General features: G+C 39.4%; 1 protein-coding gene across 1 annotated transcript in view; it reads right to left on the bottom strand.

Moving 5' to 3' along the window:
* The window catches only part of LOC126184598 (E3 ubiquitin-protein ligase HERC2), an 812,863-nt gene that overhangs the window by 769,199 nt on the left and 26,120 nt on the right, over positions 1 to 17,544 (bottom strand). Inside the window, exon 4 of the mRNA XM_049927039.1 lies at positions 15,328 to 15,528. Within this exon, the coding sequence (XP_049782996.1) occupies positions 15,328 to 15,528 (201 nt within the window). The remainder of the gene's footprint in view (positions 1 to 15,327; positions 15,529 to 17,544) is intronic.

Here is a 17,544-nt window from a genome sequence, read left to right as displayed (position 1 = left end):
TGGGAAGATGGGTAATTCAATAACTCTGTATTGACATCTCTATTTAATGCAGTATCTTCTATTAACTAAGGAGACAGAACTATTTATTTCATTTTTATTAGGAAGTAATATATAAACTTCCATGAATTATAGTACAGCAATCCCTATATTTCAGAAGTCAAAATACATTAGCTCCTGAAAACACATGACAACTCAGCAACAAAGAAGTCTTTAAATGATACCTCAATTCGCAATAAGAAGAATGGAAAATAAAATGCGGGCCTTCTTGATTCAGTTACCATCTGTTTATTACAGAAAGCATTAAAGTTTCTTTAGCTTTCAAAATTAAGCTCTGTATCCACAACACCACAGACATACAGTGATAACAGCAAAAAGCTTCCAATGTTAGATACATTGGGAGATTTAGCTACAGATTGTTTAAAACAACTCTGTGATTTGCAACTGGCAGTAAAGGGGGAGTGTCTCGTGACACACAGCATGTCACACACTACTGTATTCAGAAGTAGACTACTAACCACAAACCAAAACAAAACAGTTTGTTAAAAATGATAATTTCAGCTTCACTGATGGTGACAGTAATAATGATTGTGATGCATACCTCAATATTAGGATTATATTTTTCAAACTTAACAACAAACAGAGATCACATATTAAGCCAGAAGTAATAAATGTCATGAAGCAACAAAATTAATTTTATCAAATTCACATGGTAAAATTTTATAAAATGCAAACAGACGTTGCATTGCCTAGTCAGCCAGTTACAGCACACCGAGTATGTCAACACATTAAGAGTTACTGGGGATTGCTTTATGTATAACACTTTCACATAGCAAACTACAAAACAGAATGACAGTAAATAAAAAAAGGCGATGGGTCCACAGTAGTCTATTTCTAATTAACTCCCAAACAAAATGAGAACTATTAATACCATGTAAACACTGACTGACAGACAAACCTCCGCTTTACAGAATCTAATTACTGCAGACTGGAGAGAGAGAGAAGGATCCCCTCCCAACTTAAGAAATAATTTTGATATATTTGTTACATTTTACAAGTAACAATGTATGTGTTAAAGTGCACCAATGTGAAACACCAAACAACCACATTTTACACTGCAAACATTTCAAATTACATGTAATGGATTACACAGTAAACATGATAAATAACATAAGTATAGCCTTTTCATCATCATGTAGTAATGTGCGAAAAGATGTGAAAGAATCGAATTTATGTATTTGCTAATTGAACAGTATCTTTAAAGTTGCTTGTTAAAGACTGCATAGAGCAGGAAATACCCAGATGCAAAATTGATCATTATATATATTATAGCAACACTATGACTACCACACACACACACACACACACACACACACACACACACACACACACACACACACACACACACACACCTGCTGAAAGCACAATGCTGAGACTGACATTCTACAGGCTGACTGGGGAGAGGGCATATGTTGGGTGGGACGGGCAAGAGGAGAAAGGAAATGGGGAGTGGCAGGAAGGGTTAGAGAAGAGTTGCTGATGGCTCAGTGGAAGGCAGCAGGTGTGCGAGATAGGAATTCAGGAAGTGCATGGAGTAGAAATATGACACATGGGTACCAACACCAATGAGTTCTTGGAGAACACAAATTTGGAAAGGGCTACATGGTCAATGACCAGATTCTGACACAGGATAAGGACTTCATATGTTACTATAAAACATATATGCAGAGACATCACACTATGCACTCGCACTGATCAAAATCAGTGATGAATAGATGACTCGTACATTTAGAAAACTATGGAAAATATCAGTATCAAGCATGTGAAAATTGTGTTGGCAGACTTTGACAAGCTGGGGGCATGTATAAATCTATAGACGTAAAATAAAGAAGGAAAGTCTACATACAGAGACAAATAACAATGAACTGCAGCTATTAGTTTCACAGTAAGTCAGAAGTCAGATCGATGACTTTCCTGCACAAAGACATCCATAAAGATACCTGGAAATCCAAAGGTTTCCCAACTAACCATGAAGGTTAAACTATATTATTACACTGATAGATGAGAGGCACAACAAACAAAAACATTACCAATGTAAGATTGTTTGGAAAAACAGATGGTGCCACAGATCATTTCATAAATATTGCCCAGTTGCAGTTGGATATACACTACTGATGAATGAAAACCATCACAGCTGTATAATCAGTGTAACAATCTAATACAGAAAAGCCGAGGGTTCCAGAAGTGAAACCATAATTCAGTGTCGGTAATGGTTTGAACTACTTTAACAAGACAGAGGAAGGGGGGGGGGGGGGGGGGGGGACACAATAACGAATGGTAGTAGAGGCAGCTGTAATAGAGGTAGTGGCAGAAATATTAGGGGAAAAGTAAATGCCAAAGCAGAAAGAGTTGAATTAGGCATGAGAGAAGGCTGCAAAAGCTAGATGGAAAGCAACTGAACTACAGATGCAAGACAATCAGTGTTTAAGTAAAAGGGAAGCATTCAAGAATCAAAAGCAGCTGAGAGCTTGGATTTTATATGCCGAGAAGAGGAAATCTGTCTTGGAAAGAGCACAAACAACAGAGGAAACGAGCAATGAGAAAGACAGCATACAAATTTTCTGTTTTCTCTCATGACACCTGACACATACTGGACAGGGGTCTTGGCAGTCAGAACCGGATGAGATAGTCTCCACAGGCTAAGTCTGTAAACATCCTATGGGATGTGTCTAGAAAGTTAGTTTGCATGGTAATATTATGCATGACAGAGACAAGAGAAAAAGCACCACAGAAAGACATTCACAAGGAGATTGAAACACACAGATTTAGGACATGGTGATGCTACTATAAAGATGGACAATGAGAAACTATTGGTATCTGAATGAAAAAGCTTCAAGAATGTCTTTGGTCCAGTGCAAGATGAGTGTAGCTGCAGAAGGTGGAAAAACCACACATTGTATGAACTGATGTGGTGGTGGTGGTGGTGGTGATTTATTTATTTTTTATATTTTATTTGCGCATCAAGTTCCATAGGACCAAATTGAGGAGCAAATCGCCAAGGTCATGGAACATATCAGTACATGAAATTACAACATAAAAGTAATAACAGATAAAAATAAATGTTTATGAACACAAAAAAAGTCAGTCCATAAGTTTAAGTAAACTCTGTCAACAATACAACAAGAATCAGCTTAATTTTTCAAGGAACTCCTCGACACAATAGAAGGAGTGACCCATGAGGAAACTCTTCAGTTTCGATTTGAAAATGCGTGGATTACTGCAAGATTTTTGAATTTGAGTGGTAGCTTATTGAAAATGGATGCAGCAGGAGACTGCACACAACTTACACCGCTTACTGCCTGAACTGCCCATTTCTGAGCCAAAAATATCTGTTTAGAATAGGAAGACTTACCCCAAAATATAATTCCATACAACATAAGCGAATGAAAATAAGCAAAGTAGACTAATTTTTGTGTCAAACGATCACTTATTTCCGGTACTGTTCAAATAGTAAAAATGGCAGCATTAAGTCTTTGAACAAGATCCTGAACATGGGCTTTCTGTGACAGCCTACTATCTATCTGAACACCTAGAAATTTGAACTGTTCAATTTCAGTAATCATATGCCCAGTCTGTGAAATTAAAACTGAGTCTTACTGTAATTTAGCGTTAGTTATTTTCTAAGAGCCATGAACTTAGGTCATGAACTGCACTATTTGAAACCGAGGCAATGTTGCAGACAACATCCTTTACTACCAAGCTAGTGTCATCAGCAAACAGAAATATTTTAGAGTTACCCGTAATACTAGAGGGCACATCATTTACATAAATAAGGAACAGGAGTGGCCCCAACACTGATACCTGGGGCACCCGCCCATTTGACCATACCCCACTCAGACCCCATATCACAGCCATTCTCCACATTGCGAATAATGACCTTTTGCTGTCTGTTGCTAAAGTAAGAGATGAACCAATTGTGAGCTATCCCTCGTATTCTGTAATGGTCCAACTTCTGGAGCAATATTTTGTGATCAACACAATCAAATGCCTTAGTTAAATCAAAAAATATGCCTAGTGTTCGAAACCTTTCATTTAACCCATCCAGTACCTCACAGACAATATAGCATTTTCGGCTTCTAAAGCCGAACTGCACATTTGATAGCAGATCGTGTGATATAAATTGATCAATTACCCTTACATTACACAGCCTTCTCAATAACTTTAGCAATCACTGATAGCATAGAAATAGATCTAAAATTATCTACATTATCTCTCTCTCCCTTTTTATAAAGCGGCTTTACTACTGAGTATGTTAATCGTTCAGGAAACTGACCATTCCTAAAGGAAAAATTACAAATATGGCTAAATACAGGGCTAACATGTGCAGCACAGTACTTTAATATTCTGCTAGGCACTCCATCATATGAAAGAGAGTCCTTAGTCTTCAGTGATTTAATTATTGACTCGATCTCCCTCTTGTCTGTATCACAGACGAGTATTTCAGACATCAATCTCAGAAAGGCATTTGCCAAGAAAGTTATATGATTCCCTGTGGAAACTAAATTGTTATTTAATTCACCAGCAATGCTCAGAAAATGATTGTTAAATACTGTGCATATATCTGATTTATCAGTAACAGAAGTATTTTTACTGCAAACTGACTTTATATTGTTGACCTTGTGTTACTGACCAGTCATTTCCTTCACAACTGACCACACGGTTTTAATTTTATCCTGTGAATTAGCTGTTCTATTTGCATATCACATACTCTTTGCCTTGCTAATAACATTTTAAGTCCTTACAAAACTGTTTGTAATGGGCTACTGTAGCTTGATTGTGACTGCTTCTAACATTTTGATATAATTCCCACTTTGTTCTACATGATATCCTTATCCCACTAGTCAGTCACCCAGGCTGCCTATTACTGTTAGTACCCCATTTAGAACGTTCTAATGGAAAGCAACTCTCAAAGAGCATGACAAATGTGTTAAGGAAAACATTATATTTATCATCTATCGGCACTATAAACATTCTGCCAGTCTTGTTCCTTGACAAAGATTTAAAAACCTCTCTACTGCTGTTGGAAAAATTTTCCTACATAGTTTGTAATTACATGTGAGATTTGTTTGAGTACTACAGCCTTTTTGTGTTAAAATTTGTGCATCATGGTCTGAAAGGCTATTCACCTTTTTACAAACACAATGCCCACCTAGTAATGAAGAGTGAATAAAAATATTGTCTATGGCTGTGCTACTGTTCCCCTGCCCCCTTGTTGGAAAAAACACAGTCTGCACCAGATCATATGAATTTATGTGATCTACCAACATCCTTTTTTTTGCACCATCATATACAAAATTTATATTGAAGTCACCACATATAACTAATTTCTGGTATTTCCCACAAAGTGAATCACGACAGAGCCAGACCCGCTGCAACTCCACCAGTGAATTAACTTGCCGTAATTCTTCAGTGGTTTGTCATAATTCTTTATTGGTTCTCTTGACTTATGAACAAGGCTGTAGAATTAGTTTATTTATTCACACATATGTATTAGGAATAGGATAGACTGCTACTCACAGTAAATATGACCGGCTGAGTTGCAGACAGGCACAACGAAAAGGCTGTTACACATGTAGCTATTGGCCAAAGCCTTCCTCAGCAAATATATAGGCACGCACTCATCATACACACTCAGCTGTGTCCACTGAAGATGCCAGTGGTGGCAGCCAAGTGTGCATGATGTGTGCTTTCCTGTGAGAATGAGTGTATATTTTCTTTGTCAAGGAAAGCTCTGGCCAACAGCTACTCATGTAACAGTCTTTTTGTTGTGCATGTTGGCGACTCAACAGGTCATCTTTACTGTGAGTAGCAATTTATCTTATCCTACTATTGTTGTTATTCCAACTTGGAGTTTCCATTGTTTCATTTCACAAGTCTACTACACAATGGAGGATATGCCATATTTGTGCACTTTTGAAACAGATGGCAGCATCATTTAAGTTAGATTTTTATATTAGTATCCAGTTAACATACCTGTACACGTTCATCCAATACTCTGCAAGGAAAAAATGTATAGCAGTCCCGTCCTTCACAGGTGCACCCTGTATAATGTATATGAAGAAGTAGTGACGTGTTTTGGTAACTGCACCAACAATATGACTTGCATAGCTTGTAATTTTTTTTTTTAATTAGAAAACCTGCATTGTCACGTTACAGCAAGAAGGATTACCAGCATGGGAAGTTGCCTGTCAAACCAGTGTACACCACAGTGACTTTATTTGAGCATTCAACTACTATCATGGGAGATGAGCCACTGAAGATGTACTTCATAGTAGAGGCTGCAAATGGTCAAAAACAGCTGACAACCTGCTACCTATAAATTGTGACTCGTCACATGATCCACTTGGCCTCAAGGCATCCATTACGAACAACAACACAAACCTCCCAGCACAACACCACAGTCCCAGCATGTAAAAAAAAATTTCAAACAACTGTCAACAGCATCAATATACTTGAAGAAATGCATCATACACACTGTGCTGCCTTACAATACATTTATTCACTACCAGTTTCAATTATGGACCATCTTCACAGTGCTTGCACAAGAACGGAAACAAAGCGAACATTGTGAATCTCAAAACTAATTACATTTTCATGAAAATTATTATTCAGAAAAAATTAAGTGCACTTACAAAAAATATCTATTGTGATCCTAGCTGTGGTTATGATCTCAGATGTGTACGTACTTTATGATAGCTAAATTCACTGTTAGATTTTCAAAATGATGCTGCTGGGTAATATAAGGTGTATTGGACATATGCCTGGTTCAGATTACTGGTAAATTAGTTCAATAAAAATGTTTAGTGATAGATAGTAGGGTCACACATGTAATAATATGAATAATTACAGTTTCTGTACAGCATCATTAGAAGTGATTTTTAGCCTTGTTGTCTCAATTTGTTACACTACATGTGTCCTTTAAGTTCTAATATGGACTTGACACTGGAATTCTTTTGGTTGTTGTTTAGTTTTTATGCTCTCTGTTTTAGTGGTATTACTTCTTACAATGTCTCAAAAATGTATGTCTATGTATTTTTATAGTTCTGACCAAATGGTTGGTTTATTGTAATTATGTGACATTGTAATATACTTGATTTTTTTATAGTATAACGTGATTATTATATTAGATATTACTATATGCAGTATGCAGTTACAATATTTGTATCCCCGAACCTCTCATATGGATTTGACATTCCAATTGTTTTGCTGCTGTCAGTCTGAATGATTTGTGATAACTGGATTGTCTCACATAATTTTTCAACATTACATGTCTGTGTATATCTGGATATGTTGTAGTTCTCACCAAACAGTGGGTTTGTTTTTATCATGTGAAATTGTAGTATCATGTGACACTGCAATATCATCCTGTAACTGTTGTATTGCATATGTGTGTGTGTGTGTGTGTGTGTGTGTGTGTGTGTGTGTGTGTGTGTGCGTATTTTCATACATGGTGGTTTTCTGATTTTCACCAAATGGTTGGTATGTTTTTATCATTGTATTGGTATCGTATGACTATTATATTATATAATATTGTACTGAAAAAAATTGTACTTAGAAAAGAAAATATTCTTGTACAACTGTATTTTCTTTTATTGTAATTTCGAGTGTATGCATATCTTTCTGTAGCAGTGCTACACTACACATACATTTTGTAGCTTTTTCTTTGACCTATGATCTTTGGCTTTGGCTTGTGACTTCTTTCGTCCACTCTTGTGGATTAGCCTACTGGATTCTGTTGTGCCTGAGCAATGGTGCTGTGCACTTACGGCTCTTGCATTTTTTCATGTTTCCAACATAGTTTTCTGCTTGGTTAAGCCTGTATTGTGGTGTTAAGTATCAATTTTCTTATGTTTTCAAGTCAGCAATAGCATATACTTTCCTCGTTAAATAGCATGTATGCCTCATGAAGTTGTCACAATAGATATTTTTCTGTAGTACACTTAATTCTTCTGATTAATAATTTTCTCATGAAAATATAATGTTTTGAGATTCACAGTTTCCACTCTGTTTCCATTTTTGTGCTAGCACTGTGAAGATGGTCCATGATCAAAACCAGTAGTGAATAATAACATGCACATTCACATATATGCAGGTGTTGCAAAAAGTATTGATGGCATACAAACACTTTCATACTAATCAAAAGTATTCTCTTCCTTAATGTCTTTTTCCTGCCCTGTCAACTTTAGAAATGAAACCTATACTAGTACATGGCCAATCCAGTCTTTTACAGGCTACTTCTCTCAGAGGTAAGCTAAATCTCCCAAGAACAAACAGAGCCTTATCTTTTTTCTTGGCTGAATTGTTTCTTATTACTGCAGGACCAACTTAAGACAAGGTGTGGTGGCAATCTATATGTACAATACTCTTAGTTACATCTATGGTTTGTGATCTAAGTACTGTATTTAACAACATTTAGAATGCTCTGCTGTCAAATTACACCAGGAAAATCAGTTCCTCATAATAACTGCAGTTTACAGGAAACCTGTGGGAAACATTAAATGGTTCCTCTTGCAGCTGGAATTAGTTCTTACAAACCTTTATAGGAACAACAGTCAGATTATAGAATGTGGCGATCTTAAGCATTAATTTTCTTTCAAATGGTAACTGTCATAAACTACTAGAATCATTGTTCTCAACTTTCAACCTACTCCCAATGGTTTCATTCCCAACAGTATTTGGGCACAGCAAGACCTTGGTTGATAATCTGCTCCTGGACTCCACAAATTACAATGATGTAAAAGCATAAGCCATAATAAATGGTCTGCCTGATTACAATGGTCAAGTGACAACTTTAAAACTCGTCAGCCGAAAAACAGTAAATGATCAAACCCAGGTTAAACATGTTAGAATAATAAACAGGGAATCTACTAGCTTGTTTAGAACCAGTTTACACCATGACCAATGGGAAAAAGTGTATTGGGCAGTTACAATGACTGAGAAATTCAATTCATTCCTGCACTTATTTCACAAACATTTTCAAGCCTGCTTCCCCCAAAAGATAAATTAAAATGAAATCAATCTTTCGTGGAAGGAAAGAGTGGATAATATCTGGCATCAAAATATCATGTGCTGAAAAGACGTACCTGTAAATAGAATAAAGGGCTTGTACAATCCTAGCAGTGAAACAACATTACAAAATATACTGTGAAATTTTAATGTGTGTAATAAGGAATGCCAAACTAATGCATTATGTAGAAAAAAATCAGCAAGTCAAACAATGAAGTTAAAACCATATGGAACATCATAAAAAGTGAGACAAATATAAAGTCTGAACAAGTAGGGACTCCACAGTCCTCTGGTAGTGCTTCAGACAACAATAATCAAAAAGTTGCCACCTCTCATTTTAATAACTTTTCCCTAACTGTAGCTGAAAGAACAGAGAAAGGTAATAAACAGTCTCCCACATAAGCCATAGAGCTACTAAAAAACATGCAAATCACACCAAATACAGCACTTCATTTCAAGAACAGAACCCCTAAAGAAGTTGAAAAAATCATAAAATTATTTAAAAGCTCTGGATATGATGGAATATCAAATTGGATTCTGAAATTGTGCACAGACATAATCAGTCACATGTCATGCTATTTATGTAACCAGTCAATGAAAACTGGGACATTTCCAGACAGACTGAAACATGCAACAGTGATGCCCATAGTTTATGATAGGGTTTACCACCATATGACACAAAATGGCTTACTGACATCTACGGTTTGGCTTTCATTGGGGAATTTTCCACAAACAGAGCTATGTTTAGCCTAACAGATGAAACTCTGGGTGAATTAAATCTCAGGAGGTATCCCATGGGGCTCTTTTGTGACCTTGCTAAAGCTTTCAACTGTGTAGATCATAACACATAGCTAAACAAGCTTCCACACTATGGCATCAAAGAAAAAACCTTTAACATGGCTAGAATCTTATCTACGCAACAGGAAGCAAAGAGTTATCTTATTGGAGGCAGGAGCAACAGTAAACTCAGACTGGAGAAATGTAAAATACAGAGTCCCCCCAGGGCTTGATACATGGGCCACAGATTTTCCTGAGTAACATTAATGGTCTACCCATTATAATTAATGACAGAGCAAAAGTAGTCATGTTTTTGGATGATATGAGTATTCTAATCAATGGTCCCAACGCCGTAATGCAGGATACAGCCCTGACAGTCACTAACCAAGTACACGAATGGTTCACAGCAAATAGCCTAACCCTAAATTTTTCAAAAACTAACACTACGCAGTTTCAGTCAGTAAATAAAAAACTCAAGTTCCTGAAATGGAGATCAAAAACCAAAAAATTTATGAAACGACACATACAAAATTCTTAGGCATCCAAGTAGACAGCCAGCTAAGATGGACAGAGCAAATTGATCAGATGGTCAAAAAACTTAGCACAGCGTGTTTTGTTCTGAGAGCTATTTCTCAGCTTGTAAACAGAGAAATATTGCTTTTGTCATATTTTGCATATTTTCATTCTGTACTCCCTTTGGTATTATCTTCTGGGGAAATTCTACACGAGTTGAAAGTGTCTTCAAACTACAAAAATGAGCAGTGAGGTTAATATGTTGGGTCTCTAACAGAACATCCTGCAGAGGTCTCAGGATATTTACTGTTACAAATGAATATATATACTCACTGGTGATGTTTCAGCCAGCAACAAGGAATTATTCCAGAAAATTTGTGACATTCACAACCCTAACACAAGACAGATGAAAAATCTTCACTAAGGCTCTGCAACCATCACAAAAGTCCATAGGGGAGTAACTGAGTCAGGAATAAAAGTATACAACAAGCTTTACATCAGTATGAAAAAAAGGAAATTAATAACATGCAGATATCCAAAATGAAACTAAAAACATTCCTCAGAGAACAGACTTATTATATACTGAATGAATTCCTGGAGTAATAAGGTATCCTTCTGAGTAAAAATAGAGGAAAGAAAATCTTTACTTATTTCATGAAGACAAAATTGTGTTCTCCTAACATAAATTATAGCGAGAAAATGTAAATTTATTTATATCATGTGTGAAAATGTGTACTACCATTTATTCTACACTAGCAATTATTCACTTGAAATTTTATGAGATGAAAATAAAAATTTTGTATTTTCATCTAACTCATAATGACAAAATGTAAATTTCATTATTTACTTCTGGCATTGGGATAAAAACGTGTGCTTCCATTCATTCTACTATTTTAAGCATTCACTTGAACTTATACCATTAATATGCAGATTGTAATATTGTTCGCAATCAATCATTCACAGAAAATAAGTATATTTGTTTGATATATAAAATGCCCACATAATTTTTCATTATTTCACTTGACATGCCCTATATTACTAGTACACTTTTTGTACAATGTGTAATCAACAGGACCAAATAAAAAAATCAAATCAAAGAGATGATCTGAATGTTCACATTGAGGTATGTATAAGGGGAAGGTTGACCACTGTATACAAATTAACTGTGTGTACAGGACTATGTATTCTTCAAAGCACAAGAATTCAAATTAGATTTTACTTTGTTTAGAGTTATAGCTAATTTAGTTCCCACAAGTGGAAAGCAAATATACAAAACACCCAGAATGAAATACTTAAACATAGGATTTATAGAATGGGGTACCAGAAATAAATGATCAATATTGGACAAATCCTATTACATAGACATAAATAGCGTCACTGCCATGCTGAGTGACAATACATAGAATTTTTAGAAGATTTCTGTTTCAACGTGTCCAACAGTTATGGCAACACACGTCAGACACAGTGCTGGTGATCACAATTCGGTAGCCTGTATTGCTGTGTGGCATAGTGAAAAAAGTACTAATTTGATGGTTTGGGTTGGCATTGCATATAATATGTAATATTCACTCCTATGTATTGGGATAGCTTTAACTGCAGCCACTACACCAGAGATTTTAGGGCTTCTCCTTCACGCAACTTCAGTATGATAATGTCCATCCACACGTGGCAAGAAAAGTGCAAGTCTTCTTCAAAGAATGACTACAGATTCCCCATCTGCCATGTTCACCTGACATATCACTACAGAACATGTTTGGGATGTGGTTGGTTAGTAATTTATCATGGCTCTCCATCTACTGCTGTTTGTAATTTGCAGTCTTGCATACTAATCAAGTGGTGAGAGACTGCCCAGGAAAATATCTATGCTCTCTGATACCACACCACAATGTTTGCAGTATCTGGGGCTTCACATCATAATGACTACTCAAAGACAGAGATCATGAACAGTTAGTTATACATGCCTCATCATACGTGTATTGTCATGTGTGTAATTTATGGTATGAAATTAATTTCAGTGTTGTGTATTCTCCTTCATGTTTGCGATTCCCAGAAACATTAGTTAAAATATGCCAGACATCAATAAGAAGTAGGGGAAAAATCATGTGAGATGACACTTATAAGTGATGGCTTTGGCAGTAGTTTACTTTAGCAATCTTATATGTACTTCCTCAATGCAATCACAATCAAAGCATGCCAAAGGAATACTACATTTTCAAAGCCACACTACTGTGGAAAAGTAAGTACCACATACTATGTCTATAATATTAGTATGGAATGACATACACTCCTGGAAATGGAAAAAAGAACACATTGACACCGGTGTGTCAGACCCACCATACTTGCTCCGGACGCTGCGAGAGGGCTGTACAAGCAATGATCACACGCACGGCACAGCGGACACACCAGGAACCGCGGTGTTGGCCGTCGAATGGTGCTAGCTGCGCAGCATTTGTGCACCGCCGCCGTCAGTGTCAGCCAGTTTGCCGTGGCATACGGAGCTCCATCGCAGTCTTTAACACTGGTAGCATGCCGCGACAGCGTGGACGTGAACCGTATGTGCAGTTGACGGACTTTGAGAGAGGGCGTATAGTGGGCATGCGGGAGGCCGGGTGGACATACCGCCGAATTGCTCAACACGTGGGGCGTGAGGTCTCCACAGTACATCGATGTTGTCGCCAGTGGTCGGCGGAAGGTGCACGTGCCCGTCGACCTGGGACCGGACCGCAGCGACGCACGGATGCACGCCAAGACCGTAGGATCCTACGCAGTGCCGTAGGGGACCGCACCGCCACTTCCCAGCAAATTAGGGACACTGTTGCTCCTGGGGTATCGGCGAGGACCATTCGCAACCGTCTCAATGAAGCTGGGCTACGGTCCCGCACACCATTAGGCCATCTTCCGCTCACGCCCCAACATCGTGCAGCCCGCCTCCAGTGGTGTCGCGACAGGTGTGAATGGAGGGACGAATGGAGACGTGCCGTCTTCACCGATGAGAGTCGCTTCTGCCTTGGTGCCAATGATGGTCGTATGCGTGTTTGGCGCCGTGCAGGTGAGCGCCACAATCAGGACTGCATACGACCGAGGCACACAGGGCCAACACCCGGCATCATGGTGTGGGGAGCGATCTCCTACACTGGCCGTACACCACTGGTGATCGTCGAGGGGACACTGAATAGTGCACGGTACATCCAAACCGTCATCGAACCCATCGTTCTACCATTCCTAGACCAGCAAGGGAACTTGCTGTTCCAACAGGACAATGCACGTCCGCATGTATCCGGTGCCACCCAACGTGCTCTAGAAGGTGTAAGTCACCTACCCTGGCCAGCAAGATCTCCGGATCTGTCCCCCATTGAGCATGTTTGGGACTGGATGAAGCGTCGTCTCATGCGGTCTGCACATCCAGCACGAACGCTGGTCCAACTGAGGCGCCAGGTGGAAATGGCATGGCAAGCCGTTCCACAGGACTACATCCAGCATCTCTACGATCGTCTCCATGGGAGAATAGCAGCCTGCATTGCTGCGAAAGGTGGATATACACTGTACTAGTGCCGACATTGTGCATGCTCTGTTGCCTGTGTCTATGTGCCTGTGGTTCTGTCAGTGTGATCATGTGATGTATCTGACCCCAGGAATGTGTCAATAAAGTTTCCCCTTCCTGGGACAATGAATTCACGGTGTTCTTATTTCAATTTCCAGGAGTGTATTTATGTATTGGGGGTAGACAAAAATTCGGAAACACCAAAACACATTACCATGCCTAATTCCGTGTAGAAAAACAGTTGTCATTCAAAACAGCTTCCCATTGTCTTGGAATGGATAAATACAGGTCCTGCATGGTTTTCAAGGGAATCTTATGCCACTCTTTCTGTACAATAGTGGCAAGTTCACGAAACAATGACGGAGCTGGATACCAATCACAAACACTTCTCTCTAAAGTAGACCACAAACGCTCAATAATATAATAATGTTGAGGTCTGGTGAGTGTGGTGGCCAAAGAAGATGCAACAATTCATCCTCGTGCTCACAAAACCAGTCCTAGATTATACAATCTGTGTGAACAAGGGACCTGTTGTCTTGGAACACAGCATCACCACAGGGGAACAAAAACAGTGCCATGGGATGGACCTGATCATCTGAAACACTCACATAAGCCTTGGCAGTTAACGTGACCTTACAGAGTAACCATGGGGCCCATGGAATACCAAAATACAGCTGCCCAACTCATCACTGACCCCCACCATGTTTCACTCTTGGGATGTAAACTCAGCCAGAAATTGCAAACAGCGACAAACACAAGACTCATCCAACCAAATGACTTTCTACCATTGCTCCACAGTCCAGGTTTTAGGGCTTTGGTACCACATTTTCCTATTATGGGCATTTGCATCACTGATGAATGATTATGGAATTCCAGTTCATCCTGCAATTCCCTGCTTATGGGGCTCCCTTCATATTGTATGTTGCCAACGGGATTGGCAAGTGTGACATTTGGTTGTGCAGCAACTTTTGCAGCCGTTGTTCTCTTATTTCTCATCACGGTCTTCAATGACTGGTTGTGATAATCGCTAAACACACACTTTCATTGGTGTTGTGGCTTTGTGGATGATGTTACTCCACTTTCCCTGTATGTGGTATAAATTTTTGATACGGTGCCTCCTGCAACACCAAACACTTCGGCTACCTAGGTTACCAACAATTTGTCCACATTTGAATGCACTGAGCTCTGACATAAAGCTCACAACTACAAAGAACACTGTTCTGAGCACAACTGACACTTGCAATGTATCGAGGGCATTGCACAGGTAACACTTGTGGTCACATACAACAGTGCAATCTGCAGGCTTGGCTAGCATCTACATTTATTTTCAAGCATGCAGTTCTGTGGTGTTTCCATATTTTTGTCCCCCCAATAGATACACAACTATTCAACTGAAATGGATGGCAGGAGTAAAATTTGTCAAATTATCTTACTTGGCTGAGGACCCCACACCCATCTGTCAAGCTGTGGCTGGGATGGAGGTGGTTCTGAGAGCTTGTTTTCTTCAAGAGATGCCATTTCTTGATCAAGTTGTTGGCAAGCTCCACAGTTACATCCACTTTGAGGTCCACAAACACCATCACAGCAAGCACAAGTAAGCACTCGCAAACCACAATAATAATGACCACTCTCACCTGGAATATTAAACAAAAAATGTTTAAAAAAGTATCCAGATTCAAAAATAAATTTTTCTTCTTAGTTTTTTCTCAGATCTAGGTGTCATATGCCATGGAACTGTGCAGTTTTCTACGTCAGCTAGATAAGCACAAATCTTTCCATCATAAAGAATGTACACAAATAATCTATACCAATAGCAAAAAATGGCTCTGGGCACTATGGGACTCAACTGCTGAGGTCATAAGTCCCCTAGAACTTAGAACTACTTAAATCTAACTAACCTAAGGACATCACACACAGCCATGCCCGAGGCAGGATTCGAACCTGCGATCGTAGTGGTCGCGCGGTTCCAAACTGTAGCGCCTAGAACCGCTCAGCCACTCAGGCTGGCTATACCAATAGCACAAAAGATCATGTTGCACACTACACTACAACATAACAGCTGCAGACTACTTGCTTATCTCACTACATGTTTCTTCATTCCAGCACTGGTACCTCACAACTCTGCATGTTGGAGTCTGCTCTATAGTGGAAGCTTGGTTTCTGACAGCCACTGGGCTTCAACTAACTACTGTTGTTGCTTAGCTTACCTTTACTCCTTCCACCCTCCCACAATCAGTTACATGAAAACAATGGCAGATTTAGGTATTTCATTTCTATCTCTCTCTTTTACACTTCATTTGAAACCTCAAGACAGACTGTGATTTAATCATCCTCAGTGCAAACAAAAGCTCCACCACTATTGTGATGAACTGCAGTGACTATCTCACACAATGTTTCAACTGTCAGAGTCCTTCACCTTAAAGCTCTGCCATAATCATCCCATTTCAGAAGTCCCGCATAATCTCCTATTTCTACTCAAATTCTTGGACCCATCCATCAATCTCTCCCCTGGCTCCTCCCTCAACACCACAATGCCCCCACTCGACACCCATCTTCTACATGCTTCCCAAAATCTATAAACCCAACAGTTCTGGAAACTCCATTGTAGCTGGCTACTATGCTCCCACTGAAAGAATCTTTGCTCCTGTTGGCCAACATCTCCAACCAATTGCCCGTAGTCTAGCCTATCACATCATAGATACACTCTTGAACGTACCAACCCCATTACCACGTGGATCCTTACTCACGATGCCTCCTCCCTATACACCAACATCTGACATACTCAAGGCCTGACTGCTAACGTACATTATGCCTTCCCACATCCTTATTACTCCAAATACACACCCTCATTCTTTATACTCATTACCAGTTATATTCTCACACACAACTACTTCTCCTTTGAGGGGAAGATATACCGTATAAACAAATCTGTGACACAACCATGGGCACCTGCATGGCTCCCTCCTATGCCAACCTTTTAACGGCCATCTAGAGAGAAATCTTTATAGCCACCCAAAACTCAAATCCCTTGTTTGGTTCAGGTTCATTGATGATATCTTCTTGGATGTGGATCCAGGGCCAAGACACCCTGTCCTCATTCCTCCACAATCTCAACACCTTCTCTCCCATCCACTTCACCTGGTGTTCCTCAGCACGGCATGCCACCTCCCTGGACATTGACCTCCACCCTTCTGACAGCCTCATCCATACCTCTGTCCATATTAAGATTACTAAAAAGCAACAGTACCTCCCTTTTGACAACTGTCACACTTTCTATATCAAAATATTGCTCCCATTTAGCATGGGCACCTGTAGAAAGAGTATTTGCAGTGACGAGAATTTCCTTGCCACATACAACACCCGCCCCCGCCCCCTCCCACATCCCCAAGAGCCAGCTGCACCCTGGCCCTCGTCATCAATCCACTGGGCAGATTCGAACCGGGCCCAGTGCACCTCTCTATCCCAGAAGCAGGCACTTTAACACGCATCGCTATCCAGACAGGCGTCACCCAATACCACCCTGGAACCACATGGTTCACCAGGGCTTCAATTAACTATCATGATGCCCAGGAAGGAGACACAGCCTACTCACGATCCTTCTCACCCTTCCAAAGTGGTATTCTGTCGTGCACCCAATGCAAACAACATCT

This window comes from Schistocerca cancellata, chromosome 4 (genome assembly GCF_023864275.1).
Source record: "Schistocerca cancellata isolate TAMUIC-IGC-003103 chromosome 4, iqSchCanc2.1, whole genome shotgun sequence".
NCBI lineage: Eukaryota > Metazoa > Arthropoda > Insecta > Orthoptera > Acrididae > Schistocerca > Schistocerca cancellata.
This window is presented reverse-complemented; position numbering and strand designations above follow the sequence as displayed.